We start from the raw sequence: 21,566 nt of genomic DNA on the forward strand, positions 1-21,566 counted from the left end.
AATTCCTTCAGATTGACAGCCAACATGGGGTACTGTTGCAAAACGTTTAGGGATTTTTTTAAAGACTTTGAAGATAAACACATTATTTTAGTGGTGAAGGTGTTGAATGGGAATATGGAGACCTGGTGTTTATGGTAGTTCCTCCTTAGGCCCCAGAATCTCACCGGGTGATATTAAGCCATTCACTCTCTTGCTGCGCAACCTATCTCGAAGGAGTGTTGTTTAGGAACAAGTAAGAGGAGAAAGTGCTATGTATGCCAATTTGAACTCCTGACTGAAAGATGGGATCAGAGGTGGTACTCAGCAGGTTCTGACCAGTTCTGGAGAACCGGTAGCGGAAATTTTGAGTAGTTCGGAGAACTGGAAAATACCACCTCTGGCTGGCCCCGCCCCCATTCTATTCTCTGCCTCCCGAGTCTCAGCTGATCGGGAGGAAATGGGGATTTTACAGTAACCTTCCCCTGCCATGCCCACCAAGCCACACCCACAGAACCTGTAGTAAAAAATGTTGAACCCCATCACTGTATGGGATATACATCAAATCAATTAAAAAAACCTAACACATTCAACAAATTGAAAGTCTTTTAAAAATCTAGTTGCCACACAGAGAACAATTTGCAAGGGCATTGAGCGTTCTGTGGAAGCATCATAGTGTTATGTTCTCTTCCTTTTTGAACTGTAAAGATACTTGCCTAAGCAGTGATGATTCCTCTTATGTTGGAAAAGGTATCATCGGCAGCAACAGCAGCTTAAATGATAGGTGAATCACGTTGAATGAGTGGCACAGGGCCTACTATCGTTTAGCTGATGTATTACATCAGTGTGTCTCAACTTTGACAACTTTAAGATGTGTGGACTTCACATTCCAGAATTCCCTAGCCAGATGGGGTAGTGAAGTCTACACATCTTAAAAGTTGCCGAAGTTGAGAAGCACTATTTTATCTTTCCCACTTTCTCATCCTTTTCTTCTTTGTTCTCTCTTTTGAAGAAGAGGCATTTCACTCGGAGAGCAGCTCCCTCTCTGAATCAGCCAGCCATGAAAATGGTAAGCATGGCCTAGTTGTCATTCTTGGGTCAAAGAAGAGTGCTTGATGGTCTGGGATAAGCAGATACAAACATTTCTGACAGATAAAATGGTCTGAAGAGTCAACATTTCCTAGATATTCTTGTCATTCTAATTCTTGAGGGATATTGAATGAGGAGACAAAGATGCTCTATAGAGGTACAGAAAATGACTCTTTGCCAATCAATGGGCCGATACCAAACCTCATGGGCTGTCCTTGTGTGCATGCGGTTGTCTCATTTAATGCATGTTTTGAGAAACTATAAGGCTGGTATTTTGCCTTATAGTTATGTCTCTACCTGGAGGGAAGAATTTGGAGAGAGTTACTCATGCCTTCTTAGCACTCTTAGGATGGATTACTGCAATGTGTTGCATATGCGGCTATCTTTGGAGACTACCTGGATGCTACTATTCGTACAAAATGCAGCAACCTCCCCACTGCAGTAGCATTATTGCAGGCACAAGCACAGTATTGCCACTGGTCTTCTGACTATAGTTCAAGGGACTGGTTTTCAATTGTAAAAGTCTGCTTTTCGGTGTTAAAACATGAAATTTTGGGTGGCAAGAGACAATATTTTTGAGCCATTCCTTGACTCCCTGGAGATCAGGAGGGTTCTGTTAAAAGAGAAGTGTGAAAACAGTTATTTCATGGAGCGTTTAATCTATAATGTTTCTGGAATTTTGGATGGAAAGGGTGGATTATTTTTTTATGGTATTAATTGATTTATATGTGAGGTCAGTGGGGTATAAATATTGTAATAGGTATTCGAAACAGAATTTGGGAGTTGATTTAACCATCATTTGGAGTCATGATTCTTGATTTTCATGATGGCTTATACATAAAAGACAAGAATTGTCCAACGCCATCTTCAAAGCCCAGGATATAAAAGACCCCTGAGTTTTTAGAAGAACAAAAATAGTTTAGAAGCTCACATATGTAACTTGGACCTCACAGCTTCTTATTGTACTTCCTGTACAATGCTGATACTTTTAATTAGCACCCTGGGAGTTTTCCCCATAATTTAGTTTTGTATATGTCTGTTCTATAGACATGTTGATGTCTAGAAGTTTCTCCAGGTGATAGTTGTTTGTTTAGAAAAAAAAAATCCAGAGTTTTGAGACTATTGAGGTTTTTATTGTGGGGGTGGTTCTATTTTGGTCAAGATGGGGATGTGTTTCTACTCTTATGTACTGTCTTCTGTCCTCAGATGACCCTCGCAGCTTCCATCCCTCCAAAGTCTCCAACCACCAGGCAGCTTTCTCAGACAGATCCTCACCTCCCAAGGCCCGAGATCACCTACGTGCCATCTCCAGTAGTCCTGACCGCCGGCCAGGCTGGCGAATTTTGCAGCCGGATCTGTACAACGAGGGCAAGGACCGCAGGAATTCTGTTGCCAGCCCTACCAGGTTAGCCAAAAATGACGGGAAGCTGGTCTGAGCAAGTGGTGTGGGGGCGGGTGGGGGGAGGGGAAGCAACCAGGCCTGACCTGTCAGCATTGATTGTTTTGTGTGGGCTTAGAAGCCTGATTTACATATGCAACAGAAATGAGCTGATGGCATTGCGGGATGCAATTATTTTAATATTTTGTTTACAAAATGATTCCTGACCAGCTTTGCAGGTGGTAGGGAAAAGAAGTGAAATAGACTTAGATTCTGAGGGCCTGTGGTTTATTTTGATAGGAGGAGTTCTTTTTTACCTTTTTTCTTTAACCACACAGAAGAATATGGAAATCTGCTACGTGGAAGGATGGTTAAAATAACACTGTCCTGGGAGTTTTCTGCCTTGTTCAGTTGGCTATGTAAGCTTGGCCCATTGTGTCTAGATTAGGAGCATGGCTGGCTGGGGAATCTTGGGAGTTGAAGTCCGCAAGGCTTAAAGTGGCCAAGGTTGGACACCTCTGATCAAAATTTCACTTATGGTTAGGAACTAGAGTGGAAACTGGTAACTACAGACAATAAGGGAAGGAGTAGAAAATCCCATCCAGCGCCAGAAACCAGAAGTTCATTTTCCAGTGTGCACATGCCCCCTTCCAGGTTGCGGCCGAGGCGAGCATGCATGCTCCAGGTTCACCATCACTGCCCTAGAGCTTGTTTTGTGAAGATAAAGGAGATCCCAGTAAAAAACATAGAGGGGGAAAAAGGTCCGCTAAGAGAGGGCAACTTTTAAGCTTCTTCTACCAGCCAAGCTGTGACTCAGCTTTCGGAGCACATTGGAAACTGGGTAATCATCCTCTTTGGTCTAAGTTTTTGCACACGTGTGAGCGTGCAACGTGGCTGTTGAAGCACGACGAGCCGAACCCACTTATTTAAAAAAGGATCCTTGTCTGTTTATACAGCCCCAACCGCACCCTCCCCAGGAGTATGTCCAGCTTTGAGGGCCGGAGCGTCCCAGCTACTCCAGTATTAGCAAGAAACGCATGCAGCGGAACTCACCAATTAAGGTAGCACAAATTCCTTTTCTTCTTTCCTTTTCTTCTGATTTGTTGGGTTGCTCGTACTGACGATGTTTGTTTTACTATTTTTTTCTATGCAGTAACTAGCAATTTGAAGCACAGTAAATTGTTGCTAGACTGTATGTCGAACTGCACTTAACCGAAGCTTTAAATTCAGGGGTGGGTTGGACAAGGAACCCAAAGGGATATTTGAGGGCATTGGCTGCGGGTAGCAAAAAAAGGACAAGATCAGTTTTCAAAGAGCCTGCAAAACTAATTATGAAGACAGCAGTGCCTCTATTGTTTTAGTCTAGTCTGCCTCATCCATAACCTTGCAAACTTTTGCTGCCTTTGCAATCTTTTTAAGGCACATACATGGGAGGAACATGTTTTCCCCCCCCAAAGTGGAATGTTTCTGCTGGAACTCCCTACTCTGGGCATGCCTTAAATTTGGAAGGAGAAGCCTTGATATAGCATTAGTAGTGATACTGTAATAGTAATTCAGGCAGAGAATTGAGAACCTATCATCCTCTTCTTCGGAGTGTGAGGAATCTTGAATTGCCCCAGTCATGCTGGATGCAAACTAACAATAGAGTTATCTAACCCAAAACAAGTGGACTGAAAAGGAAACAAAGCTAATTTGCACCCTGAGATGCAACAGGCAAAACAACTTCTCTGTAGATGCATATTTGGGATATGCAAAGGGTTCTTACTCCCCCTCCCTCAATTATGCATATACTTGCAATTCTTTTTTTCACAGCTATCCAGCATAAAATTAAAAGCGATAATTTCACCCCTACTTCCTCCTAGGTCAGAGGCCCCATCTCTCCACTCCCGCCAGTGGTCAGGCAGCCACGATTCCCAGCTTGGGCCCCCTAGCCGGGACACCAGTGCCGACAGAGCTTCCCTCTTTGCAGCTCGGACCCGTCGAAGCAACAGCTCCGAGGCCTTGATTGAACGAGCCCCTTCAGAAGACACCCTCCTGCCCACTGCCCCTCCATTTAAGAGTGCCGAGGCCCTGACCCCTTGCATCTCGGGCCGGACCCCTCGCCCACCGTATAACGATCTCCTGTTGGACTATTACCTAGAACGCCGGAGCTGTGGGGGTGGTGAGCATTTGTCTCGCAGGGACGGGCCTCCCCAGCTAGAGTGGGGAGCCTTTTCTGAAAGCCCGCTTCAGCGCCGAGCCCGACCCGCTGCCCGCACTAAATCCTGCGGGCCGCTGCTGCCTCCACAGTCCCGCGAGGTTGGTTATGGACCCCCCTTACCTCCTCATCGCAACTTCCACAAAGCGCTTGCTCTGGAGGGGCTCCGGGACTGGTACTTACGCAACGCCGGAGTTACCCAACGGGGGGCACCAGAGAGACGAGGACCATCTCAGTCTGTACATCAGCACCTGCGTGGCTACTGTGATCCGGGACCCTCCAACCCCGACGTGGGATATTACGGGGGGCCAGGAGGTGGACTGCCTCACTCTGTGAGCTATGCAGGGCAGCCACTCTATGGCAGGTATGCAGCCCGGTTTTTTCCTTTACCCTGATAAGCTCTGCTCCCCCTTTCCTCCCTTGCCTAAGGCCAGCCATGTGCCTCTTCTCTCTCTGCTCTCCCCACTCTTTCTTTGGCTTCACTCCCCCCTTTTTCAAAACAACTGGTGCTTCTCTGGCATTCTAAGCTGTTCGGAAGGCCTGGGTGAGGAAGAGAAGGAAAAGGAAGGAGGCAAGTATCCTTATAAAGCAGGTTTCCCTAAGTCACCTCCCCTCTGCTGGCTGGGGACAATGGGAGTTAATGTCTCAAGCAGGGGCCTCCAATCTTGGCAGCTTTAAGACTTGTGGACTTCTGGCTTTGCTGGCTGAGGAATTCTGGGAGTTGAAGTCCGTAAGTCTTAAAGTTGCCAAGGTTGGAGACCCCTGGTCTAAAGCCTCCAGAAAGCAGGTAGTTGCAAGGCTAGTTCTTTGTCATGGCTGACCTATTTAATGAAGCAAAGGAGACTAGAGTTGTGATTACTGTAGGGCAGTGATGGCGAATCTTTTTCGCCTCGGGCGCCAAAACGCACACCCGCTATCGCACGCACTCGCATGCCCACCCCGATAATTTAATGCCCCCCAAGCCGTGTCACCTGTCCTTGTGCATGCAACCCCCCACCTCGCTGCCCCGCGCATGTGTGCATGGCTTTCTTGGAGCCTGGGGAGAGCAAAAACGGCGTCCCCCACCCCCCCTGGAAGCTGGAAATGGCCTGTTTTATGACTTCCAGTGGGCCCAGTAGCTCCGTTTTTTGCCCTCCCCAGGCTCTAAAGGCTTTCTAGGAGCCTTGGGTGGGGTGGGGGTGGGGGGAAACAGCTCAACACGCAAAATGGAATTTTGTTCCCGAACCTCCGGTTTGCAGTTTTGGGAGAGGGATGCCTCTGGAAGATTAAAAATGGCCAAAAATCAAGGCCGAAAATCAGCTTGCCAGCGCGTGCATGCACGCTGGAGCTGACAGGGCAACGCCTCGCATGCCCGCAGAAATGGCTCCGTGTGCCACCTGTGGCACGCGTGCCATAGGTTCGCCGTCACAGGTGTAGGGTAAATTGAATTCAAAACAGGAGACAAACCAGAAATAAACACTTTCATTTGTTGCATGACTCCTTTCTGCCCCTTTGTCTAATTCTTTCTTTCTCTTTCTCTCTCTCTCTCCTTTCTTCCTGTGCTTTACTCTGCTCAGACCTTTCGCGGACCTGCTTTATCTGGAAGATTCTTCTGGCCCTTACAACTTGGATTCCACAGAGCACCCAACCCCAGGGACGTTGGTTTGATCCCCCTCTTCCCCCCTTTTTCCCCTAAGGGGATCTCTATCCGGAGTGCTGATTCTTTTTGTTTATCTTTTTCCCCTCCCCCTGCGCTGGTGCCTCTCCTTTTGGGTGTGACGCACCATTGTGGGGATGGGGGCTCCCTGCTGGCGGGGTAGGTCTCCACATGAGGGTGGGTTGTTGCATGTCACACTGGACACAGGAAGGGGGGGAGGGAGGAGTGTGTCCATAGTTCTTCCTACAATTGTTAACCCTCCCCCATTTCAGACTTTGTGGGGTGGGCGGGGGAAATCTGTGTTTACTGTACTACTTCTCCATCAAAGGGGTTTTTTCTGCTGTGGGTGGCGCCCTCTTGTGTTCACTGGAGAACAGTGCACTGTTACTGCCATGGTGCTCCGTGTTGGGATGTAGCGTTTATAAACCCTGGAATGTATAAATGGAGAGGTTTGTGCAATGTGTGTTTCTTGTGAAATGTTATATAGCACAGACCTGTCATCTTGCTAATGAACATCAGTCCTGTATAAAGTAGAAAGAAAGAAAAAAGGAGATCTATACCACTCCTGTTGCCCTCACTGTGAAAAACCTATTTTACTCTTCAATGTATTGTCCCTTCCTACTCATAGCCTGCTCTTGCAAAGCCTTGAGCGAGGACAAAATGCGTAGAGGTTTGGGAGACATCTGTACGATCCACTGGATGACCCTATTTCATGGCCCTGATCTTTCTTCTAGCAGGGGGAATCCACCATAGTGCTGGATATAGGAATGCAGTGATTAGCTCCACCCATTCAGTTTAGTTATTACCTCTCACAGGGGGAGGGAGCAGGAGAGCCCGGCTGAAGGCGCAATGCAGTCTGATCCATTGGGTGGGCTGTGGGAAACGCAGCCGCTTCCACGTGGCCTTCCCCAAAACAGCTGTGGGCTTACGTGCATATATCAAACCCAATTCTCACTGGGAGTGGGTTGCCCCCAACTGTAACAGGAAGTACAACCCTTAATTTTTTCTAAAACTACGGCTACTTTTCTTTGCCTGCTAAGCTGGACCGGTTATTTTCTCCTGTATCCTTGACCTGACGTGCTTCCTGCCTTCTCCCCCAATTTTTCAAAACTGGAAGGAACATCTTGCCTTTTCTCCCTTCGCTGTAATAATAACCATGATCATCCTCATAATGTGTGTAAAATGTGTGATGGTTTCCCCCTCTCTCAACAATTGCACATAAGAGGAAAAGTCACTTTGTTTAAACTCTGTGCCAATGGAATCCAGGTCACTCTGGAGCAGAGGGGAGGTTGAGAGAACCCAAGAGAGGCTCCGGTCTTCTCCCCCTCCCCTCCCCGGCTGAAGGAACAAGGGCCATACAGGAGTCACTGTCTTGTGTGTCCTTTTAATATACACTAATGTATAGATTATATATGGGGATCTAAATGTAAAACTTGAGCACTGTGCATAAGGGAGAGAAGGTTTCTATAATAAAGATTGTAAACGAGGCCCGTGATGTGTGAACGCTTCATGTTGACATCAGGATCATGGTGTAAACAGTACGGGACAGTGACTAGACAGCATTTGATCTGGGAGCTTAAAATTTTACTTAGTAACTGGAGCACTTTGTGGCTATTTCAGTGTGACTTGCTTTGAGGAATTGATATGAAAATAAAGCAGGTAGAAATGTGCCACAAATGCCTCCAAGTTTTCCTCCTGGAGGAAAAATGGCTAAAAGAATCTACGCCCATTTCATTTGGTTAGGGTCATCAAGGGGTAACATCGACAAGAAGGAACCCACTCTGATTATAATAGAAGAATTGAGTAACGCACACAACATCTGAAAGAAGAATGTGTTTTTAAAAGTTTCCAGCTCACAGGGAATTGGATGGACAGCACTTGTGTAATCCTCTTAGCTAAATGTCAGGGCTTTGCAAATCCTTTGCCTTGTAGTTGGGAACATGCAGGACTGTGTATGAAGAAGGTGTTTTTGATTTTTTTTTTTTTTGGATCATTAAAGCTGCCCACATCTTGTGCAGCTGCTTTGAAAGTTGCTCTTTCAGGAAAGGCGTCGCACTTGCAAAAGTGGTTGTAGAGCAAAAAGACAACAATTGTGAGGCTACGTGTGAAACTGTGTCATGAAAATCACAAGACTTTTATTTCCCATATGCGGGTACACTTAAATTGTACAGTACTGTTTGTTTGGTTTCTGAGAAAAATGTAACGCCGTGCTGTTCCCTTGTCTCTTTCTCTCTCTCTCATGTGTATCTGGATCTGATTGTTCCCTGTACCCACTGGGGCAATGATTCAAAAAAGACCTGTGTACGGTTTTTTGAAAAGCCCCTTTCATCAAATTTGAGGATTTCCACATGAGGAGCAATCTTCAAAGTTGACTCTTCTGCAGTAAAACTGCATTTACATACAGACCACAACACCACACAAAGCTAAAGTAACACTTTAAACCTTAATCTAAACTATCATGATTACAAACAATTGAAAACCTTTCTCCAATTCTATTGCTAGTTGGAAAGACGCCCTAGTGATTTCGGCACGTACAAAAGTATAAAAAGAGAGGGAACCTGCAGTTCACCTCTGTAATCAAGAAGCTTAAAAGCCCCAGAGACATTTGGGGAAAGCAACGTTCCCCATCCTTCAATAGACCGTTTGACGGAGGGACACTCTTCACCGCCAGATTCATGATTTCTCCCTGGCAAAACTCTCAGACCACCTCTGAGAGCTGAGCAAATGGTGAGAAAGCCACTTTCCATATCAGATGTTTCCCTTTTAAGCCTGGATCTCTCTCAGTAACCCAGGAAGAAATCCCAAAATGAAAAGCAACGATCCCTTCAAATGGCAGCTGTACACATTTTGGTCCCTTCAACTTCAATTAGGGGGTTGGGTCTGTATTTTCATGTTCTACATGTGAGGAATGCAGCGTCTAAAGCAGGGGTCTCAAACGCACCTCGTCATCGTGGCGTCACATGACATATCGGGACTTCCCCCCCCTTTGCTAAACCGGGCATGGGCGTGGCCAGCATGTGATGGGTTTGACAGCCCTGCTCGAAAGAATGAGGGAACATTCATAATCTACCATTGGGATTATGTATCAATACTTGTTACATAATTCTACTGGATTGTGAGTGATAAGAGCACCTTTCAGAAAAAAACACAAACTGCAATTTCCCACTTAAAATAAAGCATCTGTTCATTTCTTTTCCCTTCCCCATAAACATCCAGTATGCCACCTACAAGCAGTGGCATACATGCTTTGCATCCTCTAGGAAGGTTGCAAGAGGCTTGCCTCAGTTCTTAATTGATTCATTCAGAGGGGAGAACAGCCCTTTTAAATGATGCCTCAGGACAACTTGGTAGAAAATGGTGCCATGTAGTTTCTTGCCTTCTGCAAAACTATGTAGGCAGGAAGACAAGTATAGATACTTATGTCTTAAACAGAACATCTGTAGCTTAATGGCTATATCAAGAATTGCAAATCATACACCAGGAAGTCCTCTGCTAGGATAGCCAATGGGTGTGCCTCCTGTTGGATTTGATTATACTCCATACTGTCTAAATAATGAGCATATTATGAGAATTCCAATTCCAGCTGCCCCAGTTTGAGCAAAGTAATGTCTACCCGATTAACAACTCTTAAAAGTTTCCTCCATATTAAAAATGGGAACCAAAAGGCTGAGCAAAATCGGTAACTCACTTCAAGAGAAGTATCCACTGGCTTCACCCACTAGTCAACTGCATTTTGATCACAATGGGTTGTATGAATACATCTGAAGTAGTTAGTTTACGGCGCAAATGTGTTCTGAAAATCTAGAAAGACTTTTTGCTGTACACTTGTATAAGTCAGCTTATGTCTTGAAGTGTGTTTTCCCTTCAGCCCTCCACCCAAGGGAATTGTCCTAAATACATGAAAAGCCAGTAGTCTAATGAGATTTGATAGCTGAAGTGAGCTATTAAGGACCCCGGCTTGAGAAAAGTAAAACACACAACAACTAGCTAGCTAGTCATGAGACACAAAAATTAACATCTGGCGTATTGCACATATTCTACAAAATACAAAGGCAAATTGAAACTGCCCATATGCAGTTCCAGATACAACTCCCTAAATATCCAGCCAGCCCCGCTGATTACTTAAGGCTGAAAAGACTTGAAGGAAACATCCTAAGCAGTCAAAGTTTGATCAGAAGTGGAGTTAATGATTGTTATATCCTGCTAATAGCAAACAAGGACCATGCCTTTCCTTTAGAGGTCCTCCCAAAAACCCCGTACAGGAAGTATAAAAGAACCCCTTTCTTGCTAAATGATCATAAAAGCTTAGATGTAAAGTCCTTTTTAAGCAATATTATGTGTTTAATTATTGCTTCTTCCCATCATTTTCAAAACAGCATGATGAAAAGAATATGATCAGTATTGGAACATCTCATTTGTATGTATTGTGTACTACTTAGAACTGTGCAGAATTCCAGGTTTGGTCTAATTCTCTTAAGTTTTGTACAAGAACGATCTGAATTCCAAATGACTTGAATAGAGAGGATTGTTTGCCCTCGCACATAATGCAAAGTCAGATTTTAGGATTATGATTTGTGATTATGCTTTACACATCCTATCCTACTATACTGTGCATTTTAATCTAATCTAAAAGTAAACAAATTGAATTGCAGTTTATTGCCATTCATGAGCCTGGACAACGGTTTTGAAGTTTCTTAATTTGGTCTTGGAAAGAGACAAAAGTTTTTTTTTTTTGCTTGTTAAATATACTCAAAAAGTGGGGACAGCGTCACACTTTTTGATGTCATTTTGTGGGTTTTTTTGTACATCATCATAGCCTCCTTTACCAGCACTTGGGTTGTTAGCCTTCCCTTTTGCTCAAAAGTATTCATAAAAGAATTCCTTAAGATTTGTAAATGATTAGCCTCCATCTTCCATTCAAAGGTTTAGCTAAATCTTCTCTAAATTGCCTTGCTCCCTTCTACTGCCAAACTTCATCCAAGTTGCTTTACTTGCTGCCTCCATCTGAACACCAAGAGCCTAAAATCTCTACAGAAGTCCAAGAGTAAACAAGATAAATATCTATTCAAACTCCCCCCCCCCACATTTCAATCTCAGCTCTGCTATGAACATATGGGCCTGGGGCTGAAGCATTCTGCTCTACAAAATCTCAGCCCACTATGTGCAATATAGGGATAAATGATACTGGCCTAAGTAATGGGGTTCCTACACAGAGTAGTCATAATACTGTTTCTTAAGCCCTTAGAGCAGTGGAATTATGCAAATAATAATACATTGAAAGCCCGTTAATAATCCAGCCATCTACAGCCTCCTGCAAGTCAGGAAATTCCCAGCTAACTGGAGCATGTGGAAACTGTCATCTCGACATATCTGGACCATACCTTGTGGGAGAAAACTCTATTAGAACAACACTGATATCATTTGGTTCTGATCTCAATTTTTGTCCTTCTCTCAACCAGCAACTATGTATTCTAAACCAACAATTTACTACGGAGGGTTTTTTTTTTAATTCTAGTTTTCTTTCTTTGTGATTCCTTCCATTCCAAAGCAAAAAACAATGTGGCTTCCAATGGGAAATACTTAACATTAAACTGGAACGTTAGGCTGATTTCAGTCCATTTCCTCTCCTGGCTGTTACCCAGCCGCAGGTCAGGAGTTCTGCTGAGTTTGATGTAAGCTAGAAGCTACTGTATCTTCCACAGGAACTCACAGCCAGATTGCTAGATTGAGGCAAGCAGAACAACAAGCACACAGGCATCTGTTGGAGGAAGGAAAGAGAGCAGTCCCAGGGGAAAGAGAAACCAATGCTGATGATCTAGGATCCAGCCTCTTGCTCTTGGCCCACAGCTTCCAGGAGCAGCCCCATCGGTGTGCGCTTGAGTCCAATGTTCTCAATTTTGTTCTCAATCTTGTTTTTAAGGTTCCGCAGACGCAGGGAGGCATGGATGAGGCTCACTGCAAGGGAAGGAGGGGGTGCTCATTGGTAACACAAGAATAGGCAGAACCACCTCCTCCCGCTTCGCACCAGAAACTCACACTGCCTATTCCCCTGAGGGCAACAGAGCTATCCTCCCGAACGGAAAGTCGGTCTGCATGAATTCCTTCCCGGAGGAGAAGATGCAGGATTGCAGATCGGTTTCAGTTTTATAAAAGGGAGCTTGGGGGGAGCTTGGAAGCCAAGCTGTCAACTTTCAATTCCCTGTTTATAAAACAAAACAAAACCCCTCTCTTTGTTTTCCTGCTCAGAGCATGGCATATAATAAAGGTAAAGGTTCCCCTCGCTGGTATGTGCTAGTTGTTCCTGACTCTAGGGGGCGGTGCTCATCTCTGTTTCAAAGCGGAAGAGCCAGCACTGTCCGAAGACGTCTCCGTGGTATTGTGGCTGGCATGACTAAATGCCAAAGGCGCACAGAACGCTGTTACCTTCTCACCAAAGATGGTCCCTATTTTTCTACTTGCATTGTTTATTTGCTTTCAAACTGCTAGGTTGGCAGAAGCTGGGACAAGTCACAGGAGCTCACTCCGTTACACGGCGCTATGGATTTGAACCGCCGAATTGACAAGCTTCCTGATTGACAAGCTCAGCGTCTTGGCCACCGAGTCACACTTTGGCTCTTTGGCATATAATAAGGGGGATTAAAAACAGTGACACCTGAAGTGCCACGGTTTCTTCACTCTGGTAGATCACGCAAGTTGTTTTAATGCTTGAAGCCTGAACAAAAATCTCTCCCCCTTCTTCTCTCTACGTGAAGCCATGTGCAGCATATGGGTTGCAGCATAAGATGGGGAAACCAGAGCTGCTCCTGGCTGCAGGAGCATTTGGCAGCAACTACGTCTGTGTTTTCATATTGATCCTTACTGCAGGAAAAGAGAAACGTGTTCTCTCCTCTTAAATGGAATCCAATTCTCTTTGTTTGCATGTCTCAACAAAATCCACCCTTGAAAAATTCTGTCCACGCCACAGTCTGAGACTAAAACATGTGTTCTGCACAAGCCTAAACAGAGTGGGAAGAGGCACAACAGACGCAAGGAACAGCAGGCATACTGGCTGCACCGACAGACTTCCCACATACACCCCAGCTGGGAACTCACACATTATGGGCAGAGCGATGAAAATCAAGAAGGTGGCAGAGCCTTCGAAGAGGGACACCAGGAAATACGCAGCGCCGAGGATGGCAAAGAAACACGTGCCAGGGTAATTCCGCCGGAAGCGTCGCACGGGGGCCTTGTTCTCGGCTGCCCAGACGAAACCTCCAAACAGCAGACAAACGAGTAGGCAGCTTAGCAGGATCAGCATGGGTTGGAAGTACCTGCAGAACGAGACCCCCAAAGTCAGCCTTCATTTCAGCCCATGTGGGGGATACCATATGCAATCCTGATGGGCATTCAGTTCAGTGGGTGGCCCACTCTGAAACCCTTCTGTAGCTGCTGATGGCTGGAGGTCTCCTGGAGTGAGGGAGACGGGTGAGGAACATAGGGAGGGCCTGGATATCTCTCAGCTCAGTGCCCCTCTAGTGCAGGGGTGTCAAACTTGATTACACCGAGGGCCGCATCAAGGTTGTGTTCATAGGTGGGTTTTTACCGGTTCGGCCGAGTAGGTAGTAACTCGGCCTGACACCCCCCCCCCGAACCAGTTCTCTGCCCTTAGGTGCCACCATCTTGGTTTTTTTAGTACTGCGCATGCACGCATCAAGTGCGCATGCACTGAGCAAACTGGCAGTAGCAGCAGCTGGAACCCACCTCTGGTTGTGTTTGACCTCAGAGGGCTGGGGGTGGATGTGGTCGGAGTGGGCGTGGCCATGATGGTTGTGACACGGGACTCCTGTCCGAGGGGGGGGGGGCACCTGTGGTGGCCAAGTGCTAAGGCAGAACTTCCCTCAGACTCTCTCTCACTCTCATTATACTCTCCTTCCTTCCTTCCTTCCTTCCTTCCTTCCTTCCTTCCTTCCCTCTTCATTCTAATTTCTTCTTCCTTCCCCTCTTTTCTTATTTTTCCTTCCTTGTTCTCTTGCCATCTTCTCTCCTTTTTCTTTGTCTTTCCTCTTTCCCTTTCTCCTTTCCTGCCCCTTCTTACACGCTCAAATGCAAAAGGGGAAACGTTTCTCCTTTTGTTTTTAATTTGGATAGCCCTCTGCCAGCCAAAACGGGGCATGGTAGTCCCCCAGCACCCTGTTTCGGGCCTGGACAGCCTCCTGCGCCACCCTGGCAGCCGCAATGGGGTAGGGAGGGTGTGGGCGGTCCCCTCCATGCCGCATTTTGGCTACCAGAGGCATCGCAGGCTGGTCATTTGCTATTTCCAGGCCAAACCCGTGGGCCGGATCCAAGCACCCTGGGGGCCGGATGTGGCCCATAGGCCTTGAGTTTCACACCCCTACTCTAGTGCGTTTGTTGAGGGTCTGAAATCCAAGGGGATGGCATCTATCTAATGCAGGGGTGTCCAAACTTGGGAACTTTAAGACTTGTGGACTTCAACTCCCAGCATAGCTGGCTGGGGAATTCTGGGAGTTGAAGTCCACAAGTCTTAAAGTTCCCAAGTTTGGACACCCCTGATCTAATGGGAGACTGTTCCCAAAAAGAGCCAGCCCTATATGGAAACATTATTTCCAGGATTCGTTCTCCTTGAAGGAAGGGGAACAAAGTCTGTTTTCCTCCTGAAAACAGGGAATAACCAACTGCTTCTAGATCATATCTGCAGGCCAACTCCAGCGGTGAGAAGCGGTGCTGCAGGGCAATTAACTTGGAGCCAAGTTATAAAGGGCTTTTATGCATTTACAAGCAGCAGTTTAAATTCAACTTGGAAGCTATTTAGGGAGCCTATGGAGGGACTTCAATGCAACTGTAAGCACCTGGCCCATTGCATTTGATGCCTACTGAAAATTCGGGTTAGTCTTGAAAGGCAGCCTTACGTACAAGTTAGTCCTTGATTTATCCTAGGCTGTTGTTGATTCATTCATGGTTGATTTTATGAGGGGTTTTTTTTGTCAAGTAAATCACTGCCGTTGTTATGTGAATCACACAGTCCTTAAGAGAATCTGGCTGCCTCCACTGACTTTCAGAAATGGCAATCGTGGGTGACCTCGGGAGGCTGGAACTATTGTGAGTACATGCTGATTGCTAAGTGCCTAAATTCTGATTACACGACCATGTCATGCGTGTAAATGAAAGGACCAGTCATAAGTCACTCTTTTCAGTGCCGCCGCATCTTTGAATGGCCGCTAAACAAATGCTTGTAAGCCAAGGACGACCTGAGCAATATGTTGCCCCAATCTAAACAGGGTGATGAGGGCAATGAGGTCCTGTAGCAAGGTCCTTACATCCGGGGAAAGGGGAAGCCGGCACACAAGCTAAAACGGGGGGAAAGCTCCCCCAAACCACAGCTTCCATCAGCTCTTTCAATACCTCCCCGGTGGCTTCACCTGGATCAGTGATGGCTAACCCTTTTATCATCGTGGGCCCATAGCATCCACACCCATAATGCAGTGCACACATGACACGCGCCGCCCCCCCGGCTCTCCGTACAAGCAAGTGCACCACCCCACTATCCCCATGTGCGCATGCAACTCCCCCACCCGGTGCCCCGTTTTGGACCTAGCAAGCCTCCCTGAAGCCCCGCGCATGCACGGATCTCCCGCATGCCCCCTCTGCGCATGTGCAGCGGAGACCCGAAAATCAGCTGGCCGGCAGGAGGTGCACACGCATGCGCAGTGGAACTGAGCTGGGGCGACAGCTTGCATGCCTGCAGAGAGGGCCCCACGTGCCACGCGTGTCTTAGGTTCGTGATCACGGACCTGGATAAATACTGAATAACGGGAGAAAGAACTGACACCTGTGGTACAGGTAGAGGTAGTCCTCGACTTAAAATCAACACAACAACACAACACAAAAGCAGAGTTGGAAGGGACCTTGGAGGTCTTCTAGTCCAACCCCCTGCCTAGGCAGGAAACCCTATACCATTTCACACAAATGGCTATCCAACATCTTCTTAAAGACTTCCAGTGTTGGGGCATTCACAACTTCCGGAGGCAACTTCTGTTCCACTGATTAATTGTTCTAACTGTCAGGAAGTTTCTCCTCAGTTCTAAGTTGCTTGATCATTCATTTAGTGACCAGAACAGCGCTGAAAAAATGACTCACGATCATTTTCCATAGTAGCAACCGCCGCAGCATTCCCGTGGTCACCTCGATCAAAATTTGGATGCTTGGCAACTGGCATGTACTTATGACGGTTGCCGTGTCGCAGGGTCACGTGATTTCCTTTTGTGACCTTCTGACGAGTGAAGTCAATGGGGAAGTCAGATTCACTTCGCAATCATATTACTAACCTAACGACTGAAAGGATTCACTTCACAACTGTGGCACGAAAGGTTGTGAAGTGGAGCAAAACTCACTCAACTGTCTTTCTGAGCCACAGAAAATTTGGGCTCAACTGTGGGCGTCAGTCAAGGACTATCTGTAGTCCTCGACTTATGACTCCCCACTCAGTGACCATTTAAAGTTACAATTGCCCTGAACGAAGAGACCTATGAAGAGTGACTTAAGTTACAGCTGTTGCTGATCCCCCGTAGTCAATGAAGAAAACCTATGACTGCAGGGCCATTTTAACTTACACCCACCTGCCTGCCTCCCCCTCATCCGTGCCCTTTTGTCCCCCAGCTGCCCTGTGCTTTGCTTCTCCGGCTGCTCTTCGTTGCCTTTTTCCGCTGCTGCCGGCAAGGCGCCCCCGGCCTGGCCCTTTGCAAGGCAGCTGCAGGTCCTGTGAAGTTTCCTTCCCCTGATCACGCACAGCAGTTTCCTTGTGAGACCTGGGGAAGATGGCCTTGGGTAGCTGGCAGCTGCTTCACAAGGCCAGGCTGGGCATCCCTCAGCAGTGGGAGCAAGAAGACAATGAAGATCAGCTGAGATGGTTGAGCACAAGGTGCCAGGGGCCTTGGAGGGCAGACTGGTGAAGGTGAGTCAGCTGTAGCTTTACGCTGTGCTTTTGGGTCAAGGTGGGCGTTGGCTTCATGCTGCGGTGCAGCTCACGAACTACAATACACCTGGAATTCCCCTAGCGCCACCCTGTAGGTTGGGGTTGGGCTTCACACTGCTTTATGCGGTCCTCAAACCACGGCACAGCACACCACGAACAACTGCAGCCCAGACCAAGAGCAAAATATAAAGGGGTTCCTTGGTGCACCCTGACTCTAGGGCAGTGTTTCTCAACCTTGGCAAGTTGAAGATGTCCGGACTTCAACTCCCAGAATTCCCCAGCCAGTACTGGGGAATTCTGGGAGTTGAAGTCCGGACATCTTCAACTTGCCAAGGTTGAGAAACACTGCTCTAGGGTCACAAAAAGCAATGCAACGCCTAGCCCCAGGCCAGCGCAGGAATGGAGCACGAAGGAGCACGCCACACACTACAGCTCTGGGGCTGCAAAAAGCCCAGGTTGGCCCTACAGCCAGGCCAGGCATGCCTCGCCAGCAGCAGGAAGATGGTGAAGGTAACCTGAGACAGCAGAGCACAAGGTGTTGACAGCAGCTGCAGCTGGGACTGGACTGAGCACCTGGGGCTTCCTAGGGTGTGACAGGTAGCCCCAGAGCCGCGCAGTTCAGGGGCTGTTTGCTGCCCTGTAAGGCAGGATGCAAGATGGACAGAAGACAGCGATGGGGAGATAGGTAGGATTTAGAAGCAGTCCCTTGACAAGGTTTGGAGGGATGAAGCCCAGAAGGGCTTGGATTGGCTTGGGTGCTTATGATTGGTGGATTTCACTTAACAGCAATGGGAGGTGCTGGGACTGGCATCACTAAGCATGTAATGCTTTACGTCCACCTCGCTTAGTGACAGAAACTCCATTCCCAATTATGGCCCTATAATGAGACCTACCTGCACCCCAAGGGTGTTAGTACCACACGAGCTCTTCGTCCCCACCAGTACTTGAAGTGACAGGTAGAAGACCATTGTTATTTCTTACTTACTTAGTGACATATCTTCACATTAAGAAAAGTCTAGAGAAGTTTAGCTCTCGTTCCTTGCCTGGTTTTTTTGTTTATTTTAACTGAATAAAGAAGGGGAAGAAATCTCCATGTAGCTTCAAAGCTTTTCTCGCCGTGAAAGTCTCAGACTTTTGATTCCCATCCCAGAGCCACGAGTCACCCAGTCAAGGGCAGGCCTTGCAGTCTTCAGACCATAACTTACAGGGCCTTGAAGTCATGGTGACAGGTTTTGATAAAAAACCTCAGGGTTGGGCTGTTGTTTGCCTGGAGCTTCTGCATGGAACCTAGGACTGGGTACTGTGGAAATTGGCACCCTTGGCGCACCTCTGTTATTAAGGAGCTCCTAGGAGCTTATAAGAGATTTTAATATTATCCTGCTTGGTATGTATTCCTGTTACCGTACGTTATGTTTTTAATCTGTTTGCAATAATAATAACAAATAACAAACAAAACTAATAGCAAAGTTTAAAATCCCTTTATTTACTGGGGTTCATTGTCTCTGGTTTCAAAATAACCAATTGCCTGCACACCTGATCACTTGGCCAAATACTACTGACTAAAATTGTCCACTAAAGAGCAAAAATACCATAAAATCTCGAAGTCCACCGAGAAAAAGGCCATGACCAGCCCCATACAGGGAACAGTGACCAAAGCTGTTTCAGTCACATGCCTTAGCCTGAACCTTGACTTATAAGAGGCCACACAATTTCATTTTTGAAGAGCTATGAAAACATAGTTTTCCAGGGCAGCGTTTGCAGACGCTTGAAGATTCTGCTGCCAGGGGACACATTAGGGTTATCTTGCTGTTACAGTTACACTATGGACGTTCTCGCATTGTACTTTTAAATTAGAATAAATTTACCTAGGACAAAGCTCTAATTTGCCATCTTCCAGATGCGTTATGATTACAACTTTGGTTTCTCATTTGTTGGTTCTATCACCCCATCCTGGGGTCATTAAAGACACAGAAACCTCTTTTGCATTGGACCATAGAATTGTTCAAAATTGCAGAAGCAATTTAAAAAAAAAAGTGGCAATTTTTCTATTTACATCACTTTTTCCCTTCCCAAGACTGAAACGGACATTGTTCTTAGCTTCCGTATCCCACCTTCAGAAGATGAAATCCCTTCTCCTAAGGAGCTCCGATTTCAAATCCGGTAGTCCTTGACTTACGACCACAATTGACCCCCCCCCCAAATTTCAGTTGCTAAGCAAAACATTTGTGAAGTGAATTTTGTCCCATTTTACAACCTTTCTTGCCACAGTCGTTAAGTGAAATCCCTGCGGCTGTTAAATGAATGACACTGTTGTTGTTAAGTGAATCTAGCTTCCCCGTTGACTTTGCGGATAAGGTGGTCACAAATGTTGATCACATGATCCCTGCAACCATCATAAATATGAGTCAGGTGCCAAGCATCCAATATTTTAACTATGGCACCATGAAATAGTCGTAAGTATGAAAAATGGTCCTAAGTCACTTTCTTCAGTGCCGTTTTAACTATGAATGGTCACTAAATGAAGTGGTGTAAGTCGAGGACTACTTGTAATAGTAAGTGGGGGGGAAACACCCTTCCCCATCTTGGTTCTGCCCTCCGCCTCCACTAACCAAGCCTGCCTATTGTTCGATATCCGAGTCTCCCCCTGCACGATCCCCGCCCCTGGTCGGACTTGGCACGATCGGACTCTCCTCCCGGCCCTGCTCCGCCCGCCGCCGTGGCACTCACCCGCCCAGCAGCAGCCCCGCGCCCAGCAGCAGCAGATAATTGCTCTGGTAGTACAGGAGGTTGTTAATCACGCGATTGTGCCAGCGCTGCAGGTCCCGCACATCGGGGGCAGCCAAGCGAGTGGAGCCCAGAAGAAAATCATCCAGCACCCGAATTGGGGGCAGCCGCACCTCGGACATCTTCGCTCGCTTGGGGCGGGAGGAACTACCATCCCCACAATGCATTGCGGCGATGGACCTGCCAGCAGGAAGACGCGGAGACAGGAATGCGCCGCGGAGGAGGTGGAGCAGGGCGTTCGCCTTTAGCGGCCGCTGGAGTTGCTTTCTTTTCCTTCTGGGACTTTAATTGCTTCCTAGCGGTAAGAAAGATGCGGCTCCTGCAAGGAAACATTAGGGACTTCTACAAAGACCTGCAGGCAACTATAGAAACTACTACTTTTACTGATACAATAAGCTAAGCTACCTGAAAACTCCGGCGTGGTTTTTGAAAAGAATTGGGATGGGCCAAATAGATGAAAGAAAATGAGATCTTTTGTGTGTCTTCTTCTGCTAGATTATCTAAAGATTAAATGGATGGCTGGATCAATGACTCCAACACCTTGCCAGATGCAAAATGCTTTATTACAGCATCTCCCAGAGATGGCCTCTATTTCAATGGCTCCAGTAAAACAAAGTCCACCACAGTTCCACTATTGGGTACCACTAGGATTTTTTCTGATTTTAAACCAAAGCCTACTTCTTTGATACGTGAACATGTTGTTCTTTTGGCCTGTTTTTGGAATAAGCCTAAAAAGCTTGCCTTGGCAGCTCTTCATATAAATGGAGACAAGCATTGCATCTCTCCACTGCCTTCTCTTCTCCACCTAAGTGCCTCCAAGTGTTTTTCCTTACAGGCCCTTTTATCATCTTGATTGCCGTCCTCTGAAAATGCTTCAGTTTGTCAAATCTTTAAAATGCAATGTCTGGAACTGGACATAACATTCTAGGGTGTCCTAAGCAATGCACAATAGAAAGGAGAATGGTTTCTCTTGATCCTGATAGTGTTCTTCGGTTGATGAAGCTTAGGGCTTGGCTTGGCTTTTTTAGTTTCAGCTGCACCACATCTATCTCTGGCTCAACTCATGATTCATGAAGATTCCCCCCCCCCAATCCTTTTTTGCCTCTGCTAACCCAGTATGGTCCTCCATCTTCAACCTCTAATTTTCAAAAATCACCTGAATTATTTCCACCCAGTGTTTTAGCTTTTGGAGATTCTCCTGAATCTTGATACTGTCCGGTAAGGTGTTAGTTCTTGTGTGATCAACAAACCTTGGAGACAGTCACGGGAAAGACACAATAAATAAATGGCAATGCCGGGATTGGAAGGTCGTGTTTTTGCTTTTCTTCATTGCAGTCCCATTCGTGTCTGGACTTTCTCTTTCTAGAAACATCATTCCATTTGTAAGATGCTCACATTTCGCTTACTGTATGTTGGGAGCCTGATTATATCAGTAATCACTCTCAACTCCCATTGTTGCTCATAGAAGTTCGGGGGTGGGTGGGTGTTTCCACAATGATTCTCCTACATGTATGACATCAAACCATAGGGCAGTTTT

General features: G+C 46.5%; 2 protein-coding genes across 12 annotated transcripts in view; one reads left to right on the forward strand and one right to left on the reverse strand.

The window, feature by feature from the left end:
* Window positions 1-7,763, forward strand: part of CCDC120 (coiled-coil domain containing 120) — a 52,857-nt gene extending 45,094 nt beyond the window's left edge. For 9 of the 11 annotated variants that reach the window (XM_081939526.1, XM_081939528.1, XM_081939520.1 and 6 more), the window contains exons 6-9: window positions 989-1,045; window positions 2,272-2,470; window positions 3,400-3,504; window positions 4,306-6,021. In XM_081939526.1, the coding sequence (XP_081795652.1) occupies window positions 989-1,045; window positions 2,272-2,470; window positions 3,400-3,504; window positions 4,306-5,035 (1,091 nt within the window). In that variant the 3' untranslated portion in view covers window positions 5,036-6,021. Of the gene's footprint in view, window positions 1-988; window positions 1,046-2,271; window positions 2,471-3,399; window positions 3,505-4,305; window positions 6,022-6,196 lie in introns of those variants that run through there. The other 2 variants (XM_081939522.1, XM_081939521.1) reach the window with 2 other exon arrangements.
* Window positions 7,764-7,902: 139 nt separating this feature from the next.
* PRAF2 (PRA1 domain family member 2) lies at window positions 7,903-21,183 on the reverse strand. The gene is made up of 3 exons (XM_081939533.1): window positions 19,973-21,183; window positions 13,369-13,586; window positions 7,903-12,231 (listed from the first exon to the last, which is right to left on the reverse strand). Exons 1-3 carry the CDS (start codon window positions 20,194-20,196, stop codon window positions 12,092-12,094), a joined length of 582 nt encoding a protein of 193 aa, XP_081795659.1. The 5' UTR covers window positions 20,197-21,183; the 3' UTR covers window positions 7,903-12,091.
* Between the last annotated feature and the right edge of the window lie 383 nt (window positions 21,184-21,566).

The sequence above is a fragment of the Natrix helvetica genome (genome assembly GCF_964273705.1).
Source record: "Natrix helvetica genome assembly, chromosome: 1".
Classification (NCBI taxonomy): domain Eukaryota; kingdom Metazoa; phylum Chordata; class Lepidosauria; order Squamata; family Natricidae; genus Natrix; species Natrix helvetica.

Bases quoted from the DNA above. Each gene is read 5' to 3' on its own strand.
- PRAF2 (XM_081939533.1), bottom strand. From the start codon at position 20,196: ATGCATTGTGGGGATGGTAGTTCCTCCCGCCCCAAGCGAGCGAAGATG. The intron at 13,587-19,972 runs GTGAGTGCCACG...CTCGTTCTGCAG, and splicing joins GCGGGGCTGCTGCTGGGCGG to GTACTTCCAACCCATGCTGA. The intron at 12,232-13,368 runs GTGAGTTCCCAG...CTTCCCTTGCAG, and splicing joins CATCGCTCTGCCCATAATGT to TGAGCCTCATCCATGCCTCC.